Genomic DNA, 20,401 nt, shown 5'->3' on the forward strand with positions numbered 1-20,401 from the left:
CATGCATGTGACAACACACACATCAGCATGTGGACCCGTGCTGCTGCCCACACCAACACCAGCCGTGTACCCCCACTGCTGTGTCCAACACCAGCCGTGTACCCACACTGCTGCCCACACCAACACCAGCCATGTACCCGCACTGCTGTGTCCAACACCAGCCGTGTACCCACACTGCTGTGCCCACCAAGCCGTGTACCTGCACTGCTGCCCACACCAGCACAAACACGAGTAGCTGGATGCCCTCTCCACAACCCAGCCCCGCCCTCCCCCCCAGCCTTGGTGCGTCACTAACAGAGGCCTCGGTGCTGTGACCCAGCAGTACAGACGAGGTGCTGTCCCTGGAGGAGAAAGATCTGAGGGACCGGGAGAGGCGCATGGCCAATAACGCGCGGGAGCGGGTGCGCGTGCGGGATATTAACGAGGCCTTCCGGGAGCTGGGGCGCATGTGCCAGATGCACCTCAAGTCGGACAAAGCGCAGACCAAGCTGCTCATCCTGCAGCAGGCCGTGCAGGTCATCCTGGGGCTGGAGCAGCAGGTGCGAGGTAGGCTCCCCGGCCAGGGCTGCCCCAGCACCCTCTCCCTTCCCCACACCCAGGTGCAGATGCCAGGGTCCTCCTGTGCTTGCCGCCCCCGGACTGTGTCCATGTCTCTCTTTGTGGCTGGACTGAGACCCAGTGATGTTCCCCAGACACCCCCTGATACCCACTCTTTTCTTTACAACCCTCCACCCCATTCCCCCCAGCCTTCTCAAGGAAGGAGCTGAGAGCTGGAAATACAGGAGGCCACACGTGATGGGGCCCTGCCCCCACCCCCTCCTCCCTGACATCCTACCCCCCACTCCCATCTCACATCTTCCTCCTCCCGGGGACCGTCTCCCACAGAGCTCTCCCCCCTCCCCCCAGAGCGGAACCTGAATCCCAAAGCAGCCTGTTTGAAACGGCGAGAAGAGGAAAAGGTGTCGGGTGTGGTTGGAGACCCCCAGATGGTGCTTTCAGCTGCCCACCCAGGCCTGAGCGAAGCCCACAACCCCGCCGGGCACATGTGAAAGGTATGCCTCCGTGGGACGAGCCCCCCGCGCTCAGCCCTGTGCGCTGGGCCCAGAACGGCCACTCGAGACCCCGGGCTTCATCCACGTCCACACCTCACACACCTGTTGTCAGCATCGAGCCAACACCAACCTGGCGAGGTTCGGCGTGATGGGGGCGGCCAAGGTGACGCTGAGTCCAGGAGCTCCCTGGGGCCCTAGCCTACCACTCACTGGCCTCGCTCCCCCCGTCCCCGAATCTCAGCTACCATGTCACCCTGTGACCTGTCCCATGGATCCTGAAACTGCGTCTTGGCCCTGTTGCCTGGGCTGACAGGAGCATTTTTTTTTTCCAGTAAACAAAACCTGAAAGCAAGCAACAAAACATACGCTTTGTCAGAAAAGAGAAAAAATGCCTTAACTATAAAAAGCGGAGAAATGGAAACATATCACTCAAGGGGGATGCTGTGGAATCCTGGCTTATTCTTCAAAAGCCACCAGCAAATTGTGCCTAAGCAAAATATTTTTTTTAAGGAAAATAAAAAGAACATTAGTTACAAGATTTTTTTTTTCTTAATGTAGATGAAAATTAGCAAGAATGCTGCCTTTGGTCTCTGGTTTTTTTTAAGCTTTTTTTTGCATATGTTTTGTAAGCAACAAATTTTTTTGTATAAAAGTCCCGTGTCTCTCGCTATTTCTGCTGCTGTTCCTAGACTGAGCATTGCATTTCCTGATCAACCAGATGATTAAACATTGTATTAAAAAGACCCCGTGTAAACCTGAGCCCCCCTGCCCCCCCCGGAAGCCACTGCACACAGACAGAACGGGGACAGGCGGCAGGTGTTTTGTTTTTTTGATGTTGGGGGTTCTCTTGGTTTTGTCATGTGGAAAGTGATGCGTGGGCGTTCCCTGATGAAGGCACCTTGGGGTTTCCCTGCCGCATTCTCTCCCCTCAGGAAGGGGGCTGACCTGGGCTTGGGGGAAGGGACGTCAGCAAGGTGGCTCTGACCCTCCCAGGTGACTTTGCCAAGCAGCTCTGGCCCCCAGGGCTACCCCACATGATGCCCTCCCCAGGCCCCCCTAAGCTGCTCTCCCTTGGAACCTGCACACCTCTCTGAAATGGGGCATTTTGTTGGGACCAGTAATCCCTGGCATGGGGACCACACCCTGGAGCCCGGTGCTGGGGACCTCATGGACACCCTGCCCTTCACTCCTTTGCCCCAGGGACACAGGCTCATGCTCTGCACTCTGGCTGAGGGGATGCCACTCAGGAGCCAGCACAGGACACCCCCCACCCCCCAGCATGTCCCCATTACACCGGAGGGCCATCGTGACGTAGACAGGATGCCAGGGGCCTGGCCGGCCTCCCCCAATGCTGGGGAGCATCCCTGGGCCTGGGGCCACACCTGCTGCCCTCCCTCTGCGGGGTCCAAGGGCAAGAGTGGCTGGAGCCACTGACGCCTGGAGGTGGCTGGTCTGAGCCCCATGAAGGCCTTGGGCTGCGCGTCCGACCCTGCTGCAGGACCAGCAGGGTGGCTCCTCGGGCCCATCTGTGTCCCGTGTCCCAGCACCCAGGCCTCTCTCCAGGACCCCTTTTCTGGTCTTTGCCATGAGGGTAACCAGCTCTTCCCAGCTGTCTGGGGACTGTCTTGGGTTTAAAACTGCAAGTCTCCTACCCTGGGATCCCGTCCAGTTCCACACGAAGTACGGCGATGGTCACTGTGGCGCCCAGGTGTGGGCCTGGCTAGCTTGGGCGCCTTCATGTGCCCTTCATGCTCCTCCCTGCATTGAGGCCTTGTGAACCCCTGGGCTGGCTGTGCTCACCCCAGCAGCAGGTCGGGCGTCTCCCCCCGTGCCACCCCTGAGACTCCCACCATTACCCCCAAGAGAGCCTGGACTGCCTGACTCCCCTCCCCAGACTGGCTTGGGACCCTGGGCCCCATGGCAGATTCAAGGGAAACCGCAAGGCCAGCTCAAGGCCTGGGATCTGCCCCCAGTCCCAGCCAGGCGGAGGGGAGGGGCTGTCCAACTGTCTCTCCCTTCTCGGAGGCTTCCCTTGCTCCCCGGGGGTTTGATCTCTTAAGGGCACCTGCCTCTCCCTCGTTTTGCTCCTGGCGCTGCCCCTGGGTCTGGGTGGGCAGTGGCCCCGTAGCCTCTGGAACTGTGCGTTCTGCATAGAATTTAAACGAGATTCACCCACCGCAAGGAGGAAGAAACAGCAGTTCTGGGGGACCACAATTATGGGGGGGGGGGGGGGGGTGTGCTCTGAGTGCCTCAAGATGGTTTTCAAAAAAATTTTTTTTAAAGAAAATAATTTTATACGTGTCAACACAGCTGGCTGGATTATTGGGACTTTTAAACGATCCTCTTTCAAGTGGATTCAGAGACCTGTCCTGTATATAACAGCACTGTAGCAATAAACGTGACATTTTATAACAATGCTCTGCAGTCCTCGGGTTCTTTCTGGTGTCACGTGTTTAGGAAGGGAAGTGGGGGGCAGGGTCAGAGGTCTCGCCCTAAATTCTCGGCCCCTGACGTTCACCTCGGGTGCAGCAAGGACCGTGGTCCGCCCTGTGCACTGAGCTTCCTCGAAGCGACTCCTCACTCTGAGGAGCCCACAGCTCCCAGGGTGGTTGGGAACCTGCACGTGTACTCAGGGCTCCAGGCCACCTGGAAGCAGGATTGGCTCCTGGGGAAAAGCAGCTCCCTGGGGGCTGCACTTGGGCGTGTAGGAACCATCCAGGACCTGTGGTCCTCCCCATCTCCCAACGTCGCCCCGGGCTGTTGGATCCCACTTCACTGCCCCTTCCTGCTCCAGAGTCTGCTCGAAGTCTGAGCCTGTCACTGCCCCTCTGAAACCTTCCACGGCTCCCTGTTGCTGGCAGCATCGACTCCACATTCCTTAGTGCGGCATTCGCGACTTCCAACCGGACACCCACGGAACCCATGGACAGGGCTCTCAGGGGGAAGGGGTGTGGCAGGACCTGTGGGGGCGCTGCTCATCCCAAAGTGCCCACTGGCATCTGCTGCTGTGCCTAGGGACTCCCCCGCTGCATCTCTGCGAGGACACAGCTGGACTGCCCTGCTCCCCTACGGGGTTGGGGTGGAAGGAGTGCCTTCCTGGCCACTTGGAAGGGGGTAGCCCCCAGGTGAGAGCCCTTTGGCGCACAAGTGTCTTAGGGAGGAGAAGGCTCAGCACAGTGACTCACGCCTGTAATCCCAGCACTTCAGGTGGCTGAGGTGGGAGGATCGCCTGAGGCCAGGAGTTCCAGTCCAGCCTGGGCAACATAGTGAGACCCCATGTCTATAATTTTTAAGGGGAAGAGAGTGGCCAGGAGTTGACAGAAGGTGCTGAGGGGGAGCCCTGTCCACCACTCTACCCAGCTCACCTCTAAATTCATGCTGGAAAACAACTTTTAAAATATACATTGGCCGGGCGCGGTGGCTAACGCCTGTCATTCCAGCACTTTGGGAGGCTGAGGCGGGTGGATCACTTGAGGTCAGGAGTTCAAGACCAGCCTGGCCAACATGGCGAAACCCCGTCTCTACTAAAAATACAAAAACAAAAATTAGCTGGGCATGGTGGCGCATGTCTGTAATCCCAGCTACTTGGGAGGCTGAAGCAGGAGAATAGCTTGAACCCAAGAGGTGGGGATTGCAGTGAGCTGAGATTGCACCACTGCACTCTAGCCTGGGTGACAGAGCAAGACTGTCTCAAAAAATTAAAATTAAAATTAAATTGGTTGTACCTGGTGACACACACTTGTAGTCCCAGCTACTTAGGAGGCTCAGGTGGGAGGATCGCTTGAGGTGGCAGTGAACTGTGATTGCACCCCTGCCCTCCAGCCTGGGCAACAGAGCCAGAACCTGTCTCAAAAAAAAAGGGTGGGCCGGGCACGGTGGCTCATGCCTGTAATCCCAGCACTTTGGGAGACCAAGGCGGGCGGATCATGAGATCAGGAGATCAAGACCATCCTGGCTAACACGGTGAAACCCCGTCTCTACTAAAAATACAAAAAATTAGCCAGGCGTGGTGGTGGGTGCCTGTAGTCCCAGCCACTCGGGAGGCTGAGGCAGGAGAATGGCGTGAACCTGGGAGGCGGAGCTTGCAGTGAGCCAAGATTGCACCACTGCACTCCAGCCTGGGCGACAAAGCGAGACTCCGTCTCAAAAAAAAAAAAGGGCGGGGGGTGGAGGGGACATCCAGATGGTCCAACAAAATAACAAAAACCGGCTCAAGAAACAAAAAGGAAGTTCTATATCATGTTGAATGGCTTCAGGCACAGCTGAATCCAGGTGTCATTACAAATCTCCATCTCCCAGCTCTTGTTTATGTCACTGTCTCTGGTGAACTCTTTTTTTTTTGTTTTGAGACGGAGTTTCACTCTTGTTGCCCACACTGGAGTGCAATGGCGTGATCTTGGCTCACCGCAACCTCTGCCTCCCGGGTTTTCAAGCAATTTTCCTGCCTCAGCCTCCCAAGTAGCTGGAATTACAGGCATCTGTCACCATGTCCGGCTAATTTTGTATTTTTAGTAGAGATAGGGTTTCTCCATGTTGGTCATGCTGGGCTCAAACTCCCAATCTCAGGTGATCTGCCCGCCTCGACCTCCCAAAGTGCTGGGATTACAGGCGTGAGTCACCGCCCCCGGCCCCTGGTGAACTCTTACGTTGTGGCATCTGGGAACTCTGGGCTGACGTTCCAGCAGCCCTTGTGTTCCTGTCCTTTCTCTTAATAGTCTCTATGTCAGCCCCTGCATCCCACTTTTTTAAGTTTCCACCAATGGGAAGAGTCTTACTCAGGTGCTCTCTGATCCCAAGCTCAAAAACCGCAAGGCAACTGGAAAGTTCTACAAACAATGCCCAGGGCCGGGCCCGGTGGCAAACACCTGTAATCCCAGCACTTTGGGAGGCGGATCACTTGAGGTCAGGAGTTCAAGACCAGCCTGGCCAACATGGCAAAACCCTGTCTCTACTAAAAATAGAAAAACTAGCCAGGTGTGGTGGCTCACGCCTGTAGTCCCAGCTACTTGGGAGGCTGAGGCAGGAAAAGCTTGAACCCGGGAAGCAGAGGTTGCAGTGAGCCAAGATCGCGTCATTGCACTCCAGCCTGGGCCACAGAGCAAGACTCCGTCTCAAAATAAAACAAAAAACAAAAAAAAAAACAGTGCCCAGACTGTGGTGTCCAAAACCTGTTTCCGGCTCCCACTCTGAGTCCTTAACCAGGGATAGGGATGGGTTAGCACCCGCAGCCCCCAGAGAGCTGCAGGCTTGCAGAGTACTGAGGGGCTGATACCAGGAGGACAGGCCAGGGTGGGCAGACGAACCCATGGTGTCCATTCCTTATCACGAGGCCTGCAAGTGACTCTGGCGCCCGAGAGACAAATCACGCCCAGTGCCCCGTCTAGGCTATGGCCTTTCCGTTCACGCTGTAAAGGTGCCTGTGGGTCAGGCAGTCCAGGAGGGCTTCCTGAGGAAGGCAACTCTTGAAAATAGGGGAAAAGGCACAAAAGTGCAATGGCGGTGTCTGGGAATATGCCCCTCTTCCCCTCTGCCCACACCGGCCCGGTGTGCAGGGGGGAGGCTGGAGGCTGGGAGCTGAGTGAGCATGTACGGTGCTGCGCCGGGTTGTGGGAGAGCAGAGGAAGCAGGGACTGGAGAAAGGCGAGCCCAAGCGAGCCTGGTGCGGTGGAAAGGAGGCAGAAAGACCTGCCTGTCATCAGCTAAGAGCATCCAGAGACGTTCACCATGCACGGAGCCAGGCCTCCCTCTGCTGCCGGAATGAGGAATAACCCAGGCTCGCAAACGAAAACCGGCAAAGAGATTTCCGACAGGGCCTCCAAGCAACGGGCAGCACTGAGGCTCAGGGAAGCACTGCCGCTCGACCAAAGTCCTACAGCGAATCAGGAACAACGCCTGACGCCTCCAAAAGTGGGCTCCAGTCCCAGCTCTTCCCCTCTGTGTGACTCTGCGCAAGACCCTTCCCCGCTGGACCTCAGTTTCCTTCATTGTAAATAACGTTCTGGCACATACTAGGCGCACAAAATCACTGGCAGGTAGCCCGGCGGAGCCCAGAAGCACAATCGGCCACCAGACCACGTGGCCAGAAAGCCCCGCCCTAACCCCGCCCACTCCGGGCCACCTCTCCGTGGTCGTCCAACCCTCGCCGGAAGTTACTGTAAGTGGCTTCCGGGTCTGCGCGCACAGCGGCGGATGATTTTTTTTTTTTTTTTCTTCCCCCCCACCCCCTTCCCCGCGCGCGTGCGCGCCGCAGCCGCGCCTGCGCAGTGTGGCCGGGTTAGCCGGACAGGGTGACCCTGAGGGTGCGACTCCGCCGCGATGGTGACCCGGTTCCTGGGCCCGCGCTACCGGGAGCTGGTCAAGAACTGGTGAGGACGCCGCCCCGTGGCCCCATCCGCGCTCCCGCCTCGGCCCAGCCCCGCGCCGCTGCGTTCCATATTTCTGCGCGTTTCCGGGGGCCGGGCAGGGCCCAGGTCCCTTGTGCCCGGTGACAGAGGGGGAAACTGAGGGCGAGAGGCGGAGCGGCGCGTCCCGGCGTGAACGGGACGTGGCGGACCCAAGGCCAAACCCCAGCATGCCCGGCTCCGCGGCTAGGCCGCTCCAAGCCTCAGTTTCCCCATCTCTACCGGGGTATCCGAATGGTGACCCCCTGGGCGGAAACGCCCAGAAGGCGCCGAGTCCCGATCCCCAGCCCAGCACGCGCATTTTCGGCCTTTGCCACTATTTTGGTTTTTATGATTTTTGACAAGTAGCGTGAAAGCTTCAGCTGCGCCTCAGCCCACGTGGGCAGCGGGACTGCATAGGGGTGGCGCCCATAGAAGCCGGGCTGGGGGTGGCCTCCGTCGGGTTGTCTGGTGTTTCCACGTTGAGTGTTAAGAAGCAAGGCCTGGCTGGGTGCGGCGGCTCCCGCCTGTGATCCCAGCCCTTTGGGAGGCCGAGGCGGCCAAATCACCTGAGGTCAGGAGTACGAGACCAGCCTGGCCAACCTGGTGAAACCCGCGTCTCCACTAAAAATGCAAAAATTAGCCAGGCGTGGTGGTGGGTGCCTCTAATCGCAGCTACTCGGGAGGCTGAGGAAGGAGAATCGCTTGAACCCGGGAGGAGGAGGTTGCAGTGAGCTGAGATTGCGCCATTGCACTCCAGCCTGGGCGACAGAACGAGACTGTGTCCCAAAAAGAAAAAAGAAAAAAAAAGCAGCAAGGCCTTAGCCGGGCGCAGTGGCTCCGGCCTGTGATCCCAGTGCTTTGGGAGGCCCGGGCAGGAGAATCACTTGAGCCTGGGAGTTCAAGACCATCCTGGACAACACAATGAAACCCCATCTCTACAAAACAAAAAATTATCAGGGCATGGTGGCACCTGTCTGTAGTCCCAGCTACTGGGGAGGCTAAGGTGGGAGGATCATTTGAGCCTGGGAATTTGAGACCAGCCTGGGCAACACAGCAAGACCCTGTCTCTACAAAAAAATTTAGAGCTGCTGGGCACAGTGGCTCACACCTGTAATCCCAACACTGGGAGGCTGAGGCAGGCGAATCACCTAAGGTCAGGAGTTCGAGACCAGCCTGACCAACATGGAGAAACCCCGTCTCTACTGAAAATACAAAATTAGCCAGGCATGGTGGCGCGTGCCTGTAATTCCAGCTACTTGGGAGGCTGAGGCAGGAGAATCACTCAAACCCGGGAGGTGGAGGTTGCAGTGAGCTGAGATTGTGCCATTGCACTCCAGCCTGGGCAACGAGAGCGAAACTCCGTTTCTAAAAAAGGAAAAAGCAAAGGCTTATGATTGGGAGTGTGTCCGGAAGCCAGAACATACTTCCTCCATCCCAGACTGGGGGACAGGTTGGGGACAGGGTCTGCACGGTGGAGCTGACTGGGACCTTCAAGTGGAACGTGATGGTGGCGTTTTACAGCGTAGGTAACTCAGGCCTGGGATGAGGAAGGCCGCTCCTAGCTGAGCACCCAGCGGCCCATGGTAGCCAATGCAGCCCCTCCCGGGTGCAGCAGGTCCACTTCTGTGTTCAGTCACAGCGGGGACCACCTGTCATCCGTGCTTTCATCCAACAGCAAGCATTTATTTATTTATTTATTTATTTTTTAAATTTATTATTATTATTCTTTTGAGACGGAGTCTTGCTCTGTCACCCAGGCTGGAGTGCAGTGGCGCCATCTCAGCTCACTGCAAGCTCCGCCTCCTGGGTTCATGCCATTCTCCTGCCTCAGCCTCCCAAGTAGCTGGGACTACAGGCGTCCGCCACCATACCCGGCTAATTTTTTTTGTATTTTTTAGTAGAGACGGGGTTTCACTGTGTTAGCCAGGATGGTCTCGATCTTCTGACTTCGTGATCCACCTGCCTTGGCCTCCCAAAGTGCTGGGATTACAGGCGTGAGCCACCGTGCCCAGCCCAACATTTATTGAGCACCTACTATGTGTTAGAGGCACGCCAATAGACCGAACCCTTGTGGGTGGGCATTCTGGTTGGTGGGCAAGGAAAAGTAAAGAAACGAGACCTGTGGTGTGGGGCTGACCTAAAATAATGAAGTGGGAGAGGAAGGGATGCAGACACCTGCGTGCGAGGGGCCGTGCAGGGCTGTGCCACCAGGCAGTGGCTTTGGGAGGCTAGGGAGCAGGTCTCATCCCCAGGAGGCACTGTGGGGTTGTGTCTCAGAGTCTCAGACTCAGGACTGAGAGGGCCACAGTTCACCAGCTGGGGACCCTGCAGTCCACACCCCTTCTGGGCCCTGCTGGGGCTTGCTTTGAGGAAGGGGTTGTCGTGGCGACGAGGGCGTTGGTCAGTGTGGTCATGGTTTGTACATCCTTCCTCAGTGGCTAGTGGAAATCAGGTTTTGTGGGCTGTTCCCACACTGTCCAAATCCACAGGGTCCTACATGGGGTGACCAGGGTGATAGGGGAGGCGGAGGCCAGCCCACTGGGCATATGTATGAGCAGGCTTCTCTGGTGATTAATAACCCAGGGCTGGGCGCAGTGGCTCATGCCTGTAATCCCAGAACCTTGGGAGGCTGAGGTGGGTGGATCCCTTGAGGTCAGGAGTTCGAGAACAGCCTGGCCAACAAGGTGAAACCCTGTCTCTACTAAAAATACAAAAATTAGCCAGGCGTGGTAGTGGACACCTGTAATCCCAGCTACATGGGAAGCTGAGACAGGAGAATCACTTGAACCCGGGAGGCGGGGGTTGCCGTGAGCTGAGATCGTGTCATTGCATTCCAGCCTGGGCGACAGAGCGAGACTCTATCTCTAAATAAATAAATAAATAAATAAATAAATAACTTATCCAGAATGCCATCAAGACACAGGTGCAAAGATTCCTGCCTTGTTGGTGGCATCTGCCTCCGAGCCAGGTTCCAGGAGCAGCTGTGCGTGCCCCCAGCTGGTGAGCGGGCACCTGGCCTGCACTTGGAGAGTCTCTGGTGAGGCCCCTTGGGGCAATGGGGGCAGGGTTTGTTCATTCGCCTCCAGGAGGAGCGCCCCCTACCGCCCCCACATCCCAGCTGTGTGATTCGCTGTGATCCAGGGAGGTGAATCGGATTTTTTTTTTTCCCCGACACAGAGTCTCACTGTCGCCCAAGCTAGAGTGCAGTGGCACGATCTCGGCTCACTGCAACCTCCACCTACAGAGTTTAAGTGATTCTCCCACCTCAGCCTCCCCAGTAGCTGGGACTGCAGGTGCGCGCCACCACACCGGGCTAGTTTTTGTATTTTTAGTAGAGATGAGGTTTCACCATGTTGGCCAGGCTGGTCTTGAATTCCTGACCTCAGGTGATCCGCCCCTCTGGGTCTCCCGAAGTGCTGGGATTACAGGTGTGAACCACTGCACCCCGCCCGGAATTGGATTTTAATTTCAGCCCTCTGTTGGCCAGCAGTGGGACCTGCAATCGTTATCTAGTGCTGTGTACATAAGAAATGGTCTCCCAAAATTAGCCGCTTAAACCAGCAAATACTCCTTATCTCACAGTTTCACTGGGTGCACCAAGTCCACTCCTCGGGCTCTCTTGTGAGGCTGCAGTCTCATCCGAGGGTATGACCGGGCAGATCCGTTTCCAAGATCACTCACGGGGTTGTTGGCTGGACTCATTTCTTTCTTCCCTTTTTTTTTTTTTTTTTTTTTTTTTGAGACAGAGTCTCGCTCTTTCGCCAGGCTGGAGTGCAATGGCATGATCTAAGCTCACTGCAAGCTCCGCCTCCCAGGTGCATGCTATTCTCCTGCCTCAGCCTCCCAAGTAGCTGGGACTACAGGCACCCGCCACCTCGCCTGGCTAATTTTTTATTTTTTTATTTTTTTGGAGACAGAGTCTCGCTCTGTCGTCCAGGCTGGAGTGCAGTGGCGTGATCTTGGCTCCCTGCAAGCTCCACCTCCCAGGTTCACACCATTCTTCTGCCTCAGCCTCCCGAGTAGCTGGGACTACAGGCGCCCGCCAGCAAGCCCGGCTAATTTTTTGTATTTTTAGTAGAGACGGGGGTCTCACCGTTTTAGCCAGGATGATCTCGATATCCTGACCTGGTGATCCGCCCGTCTCAGCCTCCCAAAGTGCTGGGATTACAGGCGTGAGCCACCGTGCCCGGCCCAGTTTTTTATATTTTTAGTAGAACGGGGTTTCACCATGTTAGCCAGGATGGTCCTGATCTCTTGACCTCATGATCCACCCACCTCGGCCTCCCAAAGTGCTGGAATTACAGGTGTGGGCCACCATGCCTGGCCCTCATTTCCTTGTTAGCTGGAGGCTGCCATCAGTTCTCTGCTATGTGGGTCCCTTCATAGGGCAGCTCACAGCATGGCAGCTGGCTTCTCCAGAGGCAGCTAGAGGTTGCACAAAGGTGCCCAGGATGGAAGCCAGTCTTTTTCTTTTTCTTTTTTTTTTTTTTTTTTGAGACAGAGTCTCACTTTGTCGCCCAGGCTAGAGTGCAATGGTGCAATCTCGGCTCACTGCAACCTCCACCTCCTGGGTTCAAGCGATTCTCCCACCTCAGCCTCCCAAGTAGCTGGGATTACAGGCATCCACCACCACGCCCAGCTAATTTTTGTATTTTTAGTAGAGACGGGGTTACACCATGTTGCCCAGACTGATCTTGAACTCCTGACCTCATGTGATCCACCTGCCTCGGCCTCTCAAAGTGCTGGGATTACAGGTGTGAGCCACCACGCCCAGCCTCTTTTTCTTTTTTAATTTTAATTTTAATTTTTTTTGAGATATGGTCTCATATTTACCCAGGCTGGAAGGCAGTGGTGTAGCCACAGTTCATTGCAGCCTCTGATTCCTGGGCTCAAGAGATCCTCCTGCCCCAGCTTTCCTAGTACCTGGGACTACTGGCATGTGCCACCACACCCAGCTAATTTTTTTTTTAATTTTGTGTAGAGATGGGGTCTCACTTTGTTGTCCAGGCTGGTCTCAAACTCCCAGGCTCAAGTGAGCCTCCTGCCTCAACCTCCCAAAGTGCTGGGATTCTCCTTGTGAGCCTCCGTGCCTGAAGCCAGTCTTTTGTCACCTGACCTCGGCAGTGAGGCCTCATTGCTCGTGCTGCATTCTGTGCATTAGAAGCCTGTGCCCGGCTGGGTGTGGTGGCTCACGCCTGTAATCCCAGCACTTTGGGAGGCTGAGGCAGGCAGATCACGAGGTCAGGAGATCGAGACCATCCTGGCGAACACGGTGAAACCCCGTCTCTACTAAAAATACAAAAAATTAGCCGGGCGTGGTGGCGGGCGCCTCTAGTCCCAGCTACTCAGGAGGCTGAGGGAGGAGAAAGGCGTGAACCCGGGAGGCAGAGCTTGCAGTGAGCTGAGATCCCACCACTGCACTCCACAGCCTGGGCAATAGAGCGAGACTCCATCTCAAAAAAAAAAAAAAAGAAGCCTGTGCCCAAGTTCACACTGTGCGAGGGCTTGAACGCCAGCAGGTGGGCTTGCTGGGCCTTCCTAGAATCTGCTGGTCCCAGGCAACTCGGGGGAAGTCTCACAGCGTGTGCCGTGGTGGGCAAGAGCGTGGGCTTGGAACCTGAGGCCTCGATCCTCACCAGCTGTGTGGCCTCAGGTGAGGGGCCTCGCCCTGTCTGTTGCTTGGTGTCCTCACCTGGGAACAGGGACTGTGATGGCGGCACTTGCCTGAGTCCTGCAGCTGTGGCGGGGATGGATGAATTTCTGCAGACTGCAGCAGACCGGACCCATCATCATGGTGGTTGCAAACTTACAAACACCTACACATGCCCCAGGCCCAGCCTCTCCCCAGCTCCGCTCCCACCACGGCAGCCCCTTGAACAGTTACTGGCTTCCTGAGAGCCGGCAGTGTGGGCAGGGCCTGTGCTGCTGGTGCCAGCCTGCAGGGCCCACAGCACTGGGCGGGCACAGGTGCCAGGTCTGTGCCTCACCCATCACGGCTCAGGACGGGGGGCCAGGGGTGGGCAGGAGAGGGTCTTGGAGAAAGCGTCCAGAGCAGGCCTGACCATCCCCTCTCCTCTTGCAGGATCCCGACGGCCTACATGTGGGGCGCTGTGGGTGCGGTGGGGCTGGTGTGGGCCACCGATTGGCGGCTGATCCTGGACTGGGTACCTTACATCAATGGCAAGTTTAAGAAGGATACTTAATTACACAAACCCTTCACAGACCCCTCTGGTAAGTTTCAGTGGGCTGCGGTGGGTGGACTGCATGGTGGCCGGATGGCGGCCAAAGAGTGGGTTCTCCAGGCTCCCAGAGCCAGGGCGGCAGGCCTCACTGTTTCCCCTGGAGAGGCCTCTGCATTCGAGAGCGGGGCCCTGGCTGCCCTTTCTGGCATCTCCCGCCCACGGGCACAGAACTGTCCGCCCCGTAGCCTTGGGTTGTGTGACTGGGGCATGGGCCTTGCCCTCTCTCTGGACAATCCCAGTTAGTCTTCGAGGCAGACCCTGTTTCCATCTCAGTGGGCACCCCAGCCTGAACTGGGTGGGGGCCCATGTTACAGACAGATGGGGAAGGTGGAGGCTGGCCCACAGTGGCTGGCCCCCCCATGCGCTCTTGCAAGCCCCTATGAGGCCCTGGACGCGTCCACGTGTTTCTCCAGCGTGCCAGCTGCCCTCTTAACCACAGTGCCTGTGGCATCTGCCCAGTGCCCACATGACAGTCCCACGTGGCCCTGCTCTTACACCCCCATTTTCCAGGTGCCGGCCTGAGGCCTGAGGCCATGCCACTGTTTGAACCTGGGCCTCAGAGCCCTGCTCTGGTTGTGTTCCTCCCTACTGCATGGAGCCCGGGGCCTGTGCTGCATTGGTGTTCCTGCCAGGCTCTTGTCCTGGGCCACTTCTGCAGCCAGCTTCATACGGAAGAGACATTTCTTTTTTTTTTTCTTTTTCTTTTGAGACAGAGTCTCGCTGTGTTACCAGGCTGGTATACAGTGGCGCGATCTCAGCTCACTGCACCCTCTGCCTTCCGGGTTCAAGCGATTCTTGTGCCTCAGCCTCCCAAGTAGCTGGGACTACAGGTGCCCACCACTACAAGCAGCTAATTTTTTTTTTTTTTTTTTTTTTTTGAGACAGAGTTTCGCTCTTGTTGCCCAGGCTGGAGTGCAATGGCACGATCTTGGCTCACTGCAACCTCCACCCCCCGGGTTCAAGCGAATCTCCTGCCTCAGCCTCCCAAGCAGCTGGTATTACAGGCATGCACCACCACACCTGGCTGATTTTATATTTTTAGTAGAGACGGGGTTTCTCCATGTTAATCAGGCTGGTCTCAAACTCCTGACCTCAGGTGATGCACCCGCCTCGGCCTCCCAAAGTGCTGGGATTAGAGGCGTGAAACACTGCGCCCAGCCTGGAAGGGACACTTCTACTCACCCTGCCTCGTCCACTCTCCCTCCAGGTGCCTGGTGGCGCCAGCTCCTCCCACCTCAGCGCCTGCTGCATCTGGAGCAGCCCAAGCCTCAGGATGGACAAGAGGAGATCCACGGCTCAACTTCAGGCTTCTTAAGTTTCTGAAAACAGCTTGGATATTTTAATGCACGTTGCATTAAACGTCACTGAAACCTGCTCCGTGCCCGGATGTTGGTCGTGCTGGTGGCGTGGTTACTGTGACTGTAGCTGGAGTGGCACAGGTGACCCAGGCGTCCTTTCAGCTCCAGAATGTTGCAAATCTAGGAGAGTTTTCCAGTGGCTGACAGAAACTGCTTATTTAAACTGTTTCATAAGTAATAGCTGCAGTATGCTTGTCCATTGCTGCCTTAACAAGTTACCCCACACGTAGTGGCTTAAAGCAACGAACATTCACTATCTCACAGTTTGTGTCAGTCGGGGATCTGGGAGTGACGTGTCTGGGTGGTTGTGGCCCAGAGTCTCTCATGAGGTTGCAGTTAAGACATCAGCCAAGGCCACTTCGTCTGAGGAAGGCTCAACTGGGGCTGGAGCCACTTCCAAGCCAGTGTCCTCACGGGGCTGTCGGTGACAGCCGCAGTTCCCTCCCATGGGGACCCCTACACAAAGCTGCTTGAGCATCCTCACAGCATGGCCTCTGCCTTCCCCAGAGCAAGTGAACCAAGGGAGAGGAAGGAGAAAGCTACAGTGCTTTTATGACCCACCCTGAGAAGTCTCACGCGGTCACTTCCACCACACCTTGTTTATCAGAAGCAAGCCCCCAAGGTCCAGCCCACATGCAAAGGGAGGAGAATGAGGTTCTGTGTTTTGAAGGGGAGAATATCAGAATTGGTAGACATTTCAGACCATACATTAGGGGTACAAAAATGAACAGGCTGGGAGTGGTAGCTCATGCCTGCAATCCCAACACTTTGGGAGGCAGAGGAAGGGGCATCACTTGAACCAGGAGTTCAGTACTAACCTGGGCAACAAAGAGGCCCCCGTCTCTGATAAAAAGAAAAAAAAATGAAAAAAATGAACAGGTATAAAAAGAGAATATGGTACAAAGTCACACTCCCTGATACAGCTGCCCAGTTTTTTCCAGCTGTTGCCAATCTCTGAGCCGAGACTGCACCACTGCACTCTAGCTTGGGCAACACAGTGAGACTCAATTTAAAAAAAAAAAAAAATCCTAGACATACCGTCTGCATACATAAGTGTGTTGACGGAAATAGCCATTATTTCAGTCTGCTAGGGCTGCCATAACAAAATACCACAGATTTTGCATGACTCAAACAACAGAAATTTATTTTACTTATTTTTTTTTAAAGACAGTCTTGCTCTATTGCCCAGGCTGGAGTGCCGTGGCACGCTCTTGGCTCACTGCAACCTCCGCCTCCTGGGTTCAAGCAATTCTCCTGCCTCAGCCTCCAGAGGAGCTGGGATTACAGGTGTGCCACCAGCACACCTGGCTAATTTTTTGTATTTTTAGTAGAGATGGAGTTTCACCATGTTGGCCAGGTTGCTCTTGAACTCCTGACCTCAGGTGATCCGCCCGCCTCAGCCTCCCAAAGTGCTGGGATTAACAGCTGTGAGCCACTGCACCAAGCCTATTTATTGATTTATTTTTGGAGATGGAATCTCACTCTGTCACCCAGGTTGCAGTGCAGTGGCATGATCTTGGCTCACTGCAACCTCTGCCTTCAGGGTTCAAGCGATTCTTCTGCCTCAGCCTCCCGAGTAGCTGGGATTACAGGTGCCTGCCACCACGCCCTGCTAATTTTTGTATTTTTAGTAGAGATGGGGTTTTGCCATGTTGGCCAGGCTGGTCTTGAAATGACCTCAGGTGATCTGCCCACCTCGGCCTCCCAAAGTGCTGGGATTATAGGCGGGAGCCACTGTGCCCGGCCAGATTTTGTTCTGATTTTTAAAAAAACATTGGCCAGGGGTCTGTGCGTGGTGGCTCACACACCACTGCACTCCAGCCTGGGTGACAGAGCCAGACTCTGTCTTAAAAAATATATAAAAAGTAAAAAAAAAAAATTTGTCTGCGGGCTAAGTGTAGTGGCCCACACCTGTAATCCCAGCACTTTGGGAGGCCACGGTGAGAGGATCGCTGGAGCCCAGAAGTTTGAGGCTGCGGTGAGCCGTGATTGTGCCACTGCACTCCAGACTGGGTGGCAGAGTGAGACCCTGTCTCAAAAAAGAAATTGTGTGACTTAAGCCCTGAATCTGTAGGTTACCAGACCCCAGTAGCAATGAGCTTCCCCTGCCTATTTCTGTATCTACTGTCCTGGCACTTAAGTCCTGGAAGGGAAGGCAGAGACTTCAGCATGGTGGCACTGAGGCCCTCGCCAGCCCAGGAGGTGACAGGAGTTAGCCTGGTGGATGGGGTCCTGGGTTTATTGCCACGCTGAGTCACCCGCTGTAAAGAGGAGCAGTCTCTTGGCCCCATTAGCCATTTATTCAGTCATTTGTTTCTACCGGCATCCACTCAAGGACAGTTTTTCTTTTTTCTTTTTCTTTTTTTTTTTTTTGAGACAGAGTCTCGCTCTGTTGCCCAGGCTGGAGTGCAGTGGCGCAATCTCAGCTCACTGCAACCTCCACCTCCCGGGTTCAAGCGATTCTCCTGCCTCAGGCTCCCGAGTAGCTGGGACTACAGGCGCCCGCCACCACGCCCAGCTAATATTTTGTATTTTTTAGTAGACACGGGGTTTTGCCGTGTTAGCCAGGGTGGTCTCGATCTCATGATCCACCCGCCTCGGCCTCCCAAAGTGCTGGGATTACAGGCATGAGCTACCACGCCCGGCCTTGATGACATTTTTTCTACAGAGTATAAATCATTTATAAACTTTAATTTTGTTGCTCAAGTTGTCCTCTCTGTTTGGCCATCGTGAGCCCCTTCCAAATGGGCTCCTGTGTGCATTTGATATGTCCCGGGTCACTTTTTTTGTTATTGAGGTGAAATTCACATAACATAAAATTAACCATTTTAAAGTGTGCAATGAAGTGTTTTAATACATTCACATTGGTATGCAGCCACCGCGCCCAGCCTGGAATTGGCCATTCTAAAGACTTTTATCTACTTACTTATTTTAGACAAGGTCTCGATCTATCAGCCAGGCTGGAGTGCACTGTCACAATCATAGCACAATTTTAGAAATAATCTTGGCCGGGTGCGGTGGCTCACGCTTGTAATCCCAGGACTTTGGGAGGCCGAGGCAGGTGGATCACCTGAGGTCGGGAGTTTGAGACCAGCCTGACCAACATGGAGAAACCCCGTCTCTACTAAAAATACAAAATTAGCTGGGCGTGGTGGCGCGTGCCTGTAATCCCAGCTACTTGGAAGGCTGAGGCAGGAAAATCGCTTGAACCCGGGAGGCGGAGGTTGCAGTGAGCCGAGATCGCAGCATTGCACTCCAGCCTGGGCAACAAGAGTGAAACTCCATCTCAAAAAAAAAAAAAAATTAAAAAATTAAATTAAAAAATAAATAAATACATAAATAAATAATAATCTCCCAGTCGGGTGTGGTGGCTCACGCCTGTGATCCCAGCACTTTGGGAGGCTGAGACAGGCAGATTGCTTGAGCTCAGGAGGTTACAGTGACCCAAGATCACGACACTGCACTCTAGCCTAGGCAACAAAGTGAAACCCTGTCTCCAAACAATAATAATCTCCCTTGCATGGGGGCAGGCCTTGCGCTGGCTGCCCTAGTCAAGTACCATGGCTGGTTCTGGGGTGTAACTGCCTGGCTTTGAGTCCACGGCGTAGCCTTTCCTGTCTCCACGGGAGCACTGATTCTTCCATGGCAGCCCAATGCTATGGGGCCTCTGTCTCAGGCCAGTAACCAGCTACTGAGCTTCTCAGGAGACAGAGCTGGCTGTCTCACCTCACCTCACCACGAGGTGGGGTGAGCGGGGCATCCGACCATCATCCACCCATCCATCCTGATTTATTCAGTGCTTCTGTGGTCAGCACATCATCCCGAAAATGTGCCCATTCCGCCGGCCGCTGTGGCTCACACCTGTAACCCCAGCACTTAGGGAGGCCAAGGTGGGCGGATTACTTGAGGTCAGGAGTTCGAAACCAGCTGGCCAACAAGGTGAAATCCCATCTCTTCTAAAAATTCAAAAAAAATTAGCCGGGCGTGGTGGCGAGCGCCGGTAATCCCAGCTACTCGGGAGGCTGAGGCAGGAAAATTGCTTGAACCCGGGAGGCGGAGGTTGCAGTGAGCCCAGATCACGCCATTGCACTCGAGCCTGGGCAATAGAGCGAGACTCTGTCTCAATCAGTCAATCAATCAATCAATAAATGAATGTGCCTGTCCTACTCCCTGGAACCTGCAGCTAAAGGGACTTCGAAAATGGGATGAGATCTTCAGACGGGAGAGCATCCCAGATTGGGTGGACCCAGTGTCAACAAAGGAGTCCGTAGAACCAGGACAGTGTCTCCAACTGGAGGCAGGGGAGCACGGCAGCTAGACTCGGTCCTTGAACACCTGTGCAGGCCTGCCCAGCCCTAGCCTTGGGAGGGATGCTGTCAGGGGGAACTGGTTGGGGACAGTCCACCCGTTTCCCTTTCAGGATCCCTCTGGCTGGCTGGGGAAGGGGTTAAGGGGAGACAACAGGGGGTGGGCGATTCCACAGGAAGGTCCTGGAACTCTCCCGGCCAGAGATGGTGGCTGGACTAAGGTGCAGGGGGTGGAGTCGGGGAGCGGGGGGCTCAGATTCCTGAATTTTGAGGGGTCAAAAAGCAGCTGGGCGGGGTGCGGTGGCTACGCCTGTAATCCCAGCACTTTGGGAGGCCGAGGTGGGCTGTTCACCTGAAGTAAAGAGTTCGAGTCCAGCCTGGCCAACATGATGAAACCCCGTCTCCACTAAAAATACAAAAATTAGCCGCCCGTGGAACCAGCTACTTGGGAGGCTGAGGCAGAACAGCTTGAACCCGGAAGGTGGAGGCTACAGTGAGCCAAGATCGCGCCTCTGCACTCCAGCCTGGGTGACAGAGATCCCGTCTCAAAAAAAAAAAAAAAAAAAAAGCTACTGGAGGGAACTTGGGGGCATGGAGGGGGTGGTCACGGGAGATGTCCCCCAGATTTGGACGCTCATAAAAAGCTCGGAAGCTGGGAGACCAGGAGGGCGTGGAAGTCGAGGTCCAGTCACTGGGCCAGAGTCCCCAAGACTTGGGCTGGAGAAAGGTCGGGGGAAAGGACCCCACTAGTCCGAAAGCATGTCCCCGCGCACGCGCACCAGGCGGCCGGGGGAAACAGGGCACAGTGAAAGGAGCTGCGCGGGCTCCGGGCACAGCTGCAGGGCACTGGCAGCTCGCAAGGCACAGGGCGCAGGCGCGCACGCCGCTTGAGTACCCGCCCCCTCCTAGCGCGCTGATTGGCGGGGCCGTAGAGGGGCGGGGGCCTGGCGCCGCGGCTGCGCAGCGCGGGGCCCCGCGCGGGCGGGTGGGCGGAGCGGGCCCCCCGAGCGGGGGCTGGCGAACGCGGGGAGGGGGCCGAGAGGGCGGCAAAGCCGGCGC

At 55.7% G+C, this 20,401-nt stretch overlaps 2 protein-coding genes across 13 annotated transcripts in view; both read left to right on the forward strand.

Moving 5' to 3' along the window:
• Positions 1-3,467, forward strand: part of TCF3 (transcription factor 3) — a 41,876-nt gene extending 38,409 nt beyond the window's left edge. For 6 of the 12 annotated variants that reach the window (XM_058428505.1, XM_058428508.1, XM_058428511.1 and 3 more), the window contains 2 exons: positions 907-1,052; positions 1,385-3,467. In XM_058428505.1, coding sequence (XP_058284488.1) covers positions 907-1,049 — 143 coding nt within the window. In that variant the 3' untranslated portion in view covers positions 1,050-1,052; positions 1,385-3,467. Of the gene's footprint in view, positions 1-319; positions 547-906; positions 1,053-1,384 lie in introns of those variants that run through there. The other 6 variants (XM_058428509.1, XM_032178610.2, XM_058428515.1 and 3 more) reach the window with 4 other exon arrangements.
• Positions 3,468-7,259: 3,792 nt separating this feature from the next.
• On the forward strand, positions 7,260-15,051 carry LOC116484013 (cytochrome b-c1 complex subunit 10). The gene is made up of 3 exons (XM_032178615.2): positions 7,260-7,417; positions 13,518-13,666; positions 14,885-15,051. Exons 1-2 carry the CDS (start codon positions 7,368-7,370, stop codon positions 13,636-13,638), a joined length of 171 nt encoding a protein of 56 aa, XP_032034506.1. The 5' UTR covers positions 7,260-7,367; the 3' UTR covers positions 13,639-13,666; positions 14,885-15,051.
• Positions 15,052-20,401: the final 5,350 nt, after the last annotated feature.

This window comes from Hylobates moloch, unplaced genomic scaffold (genome assembly GCF_009828535.3).
Source record: "Hylobates moloch isolate HMO894 unplaced genomic scaffold, HMol_V3 SCAFFOLD_15, whole genome shotgun sequence".
Classification (NCBI taxonomy): domain Eukaryota; kingdom Metazoa; phylum Chordata; class Mammalia; order Primates; family Hylobatidae; genus Hylobates; species Hylobates moloch.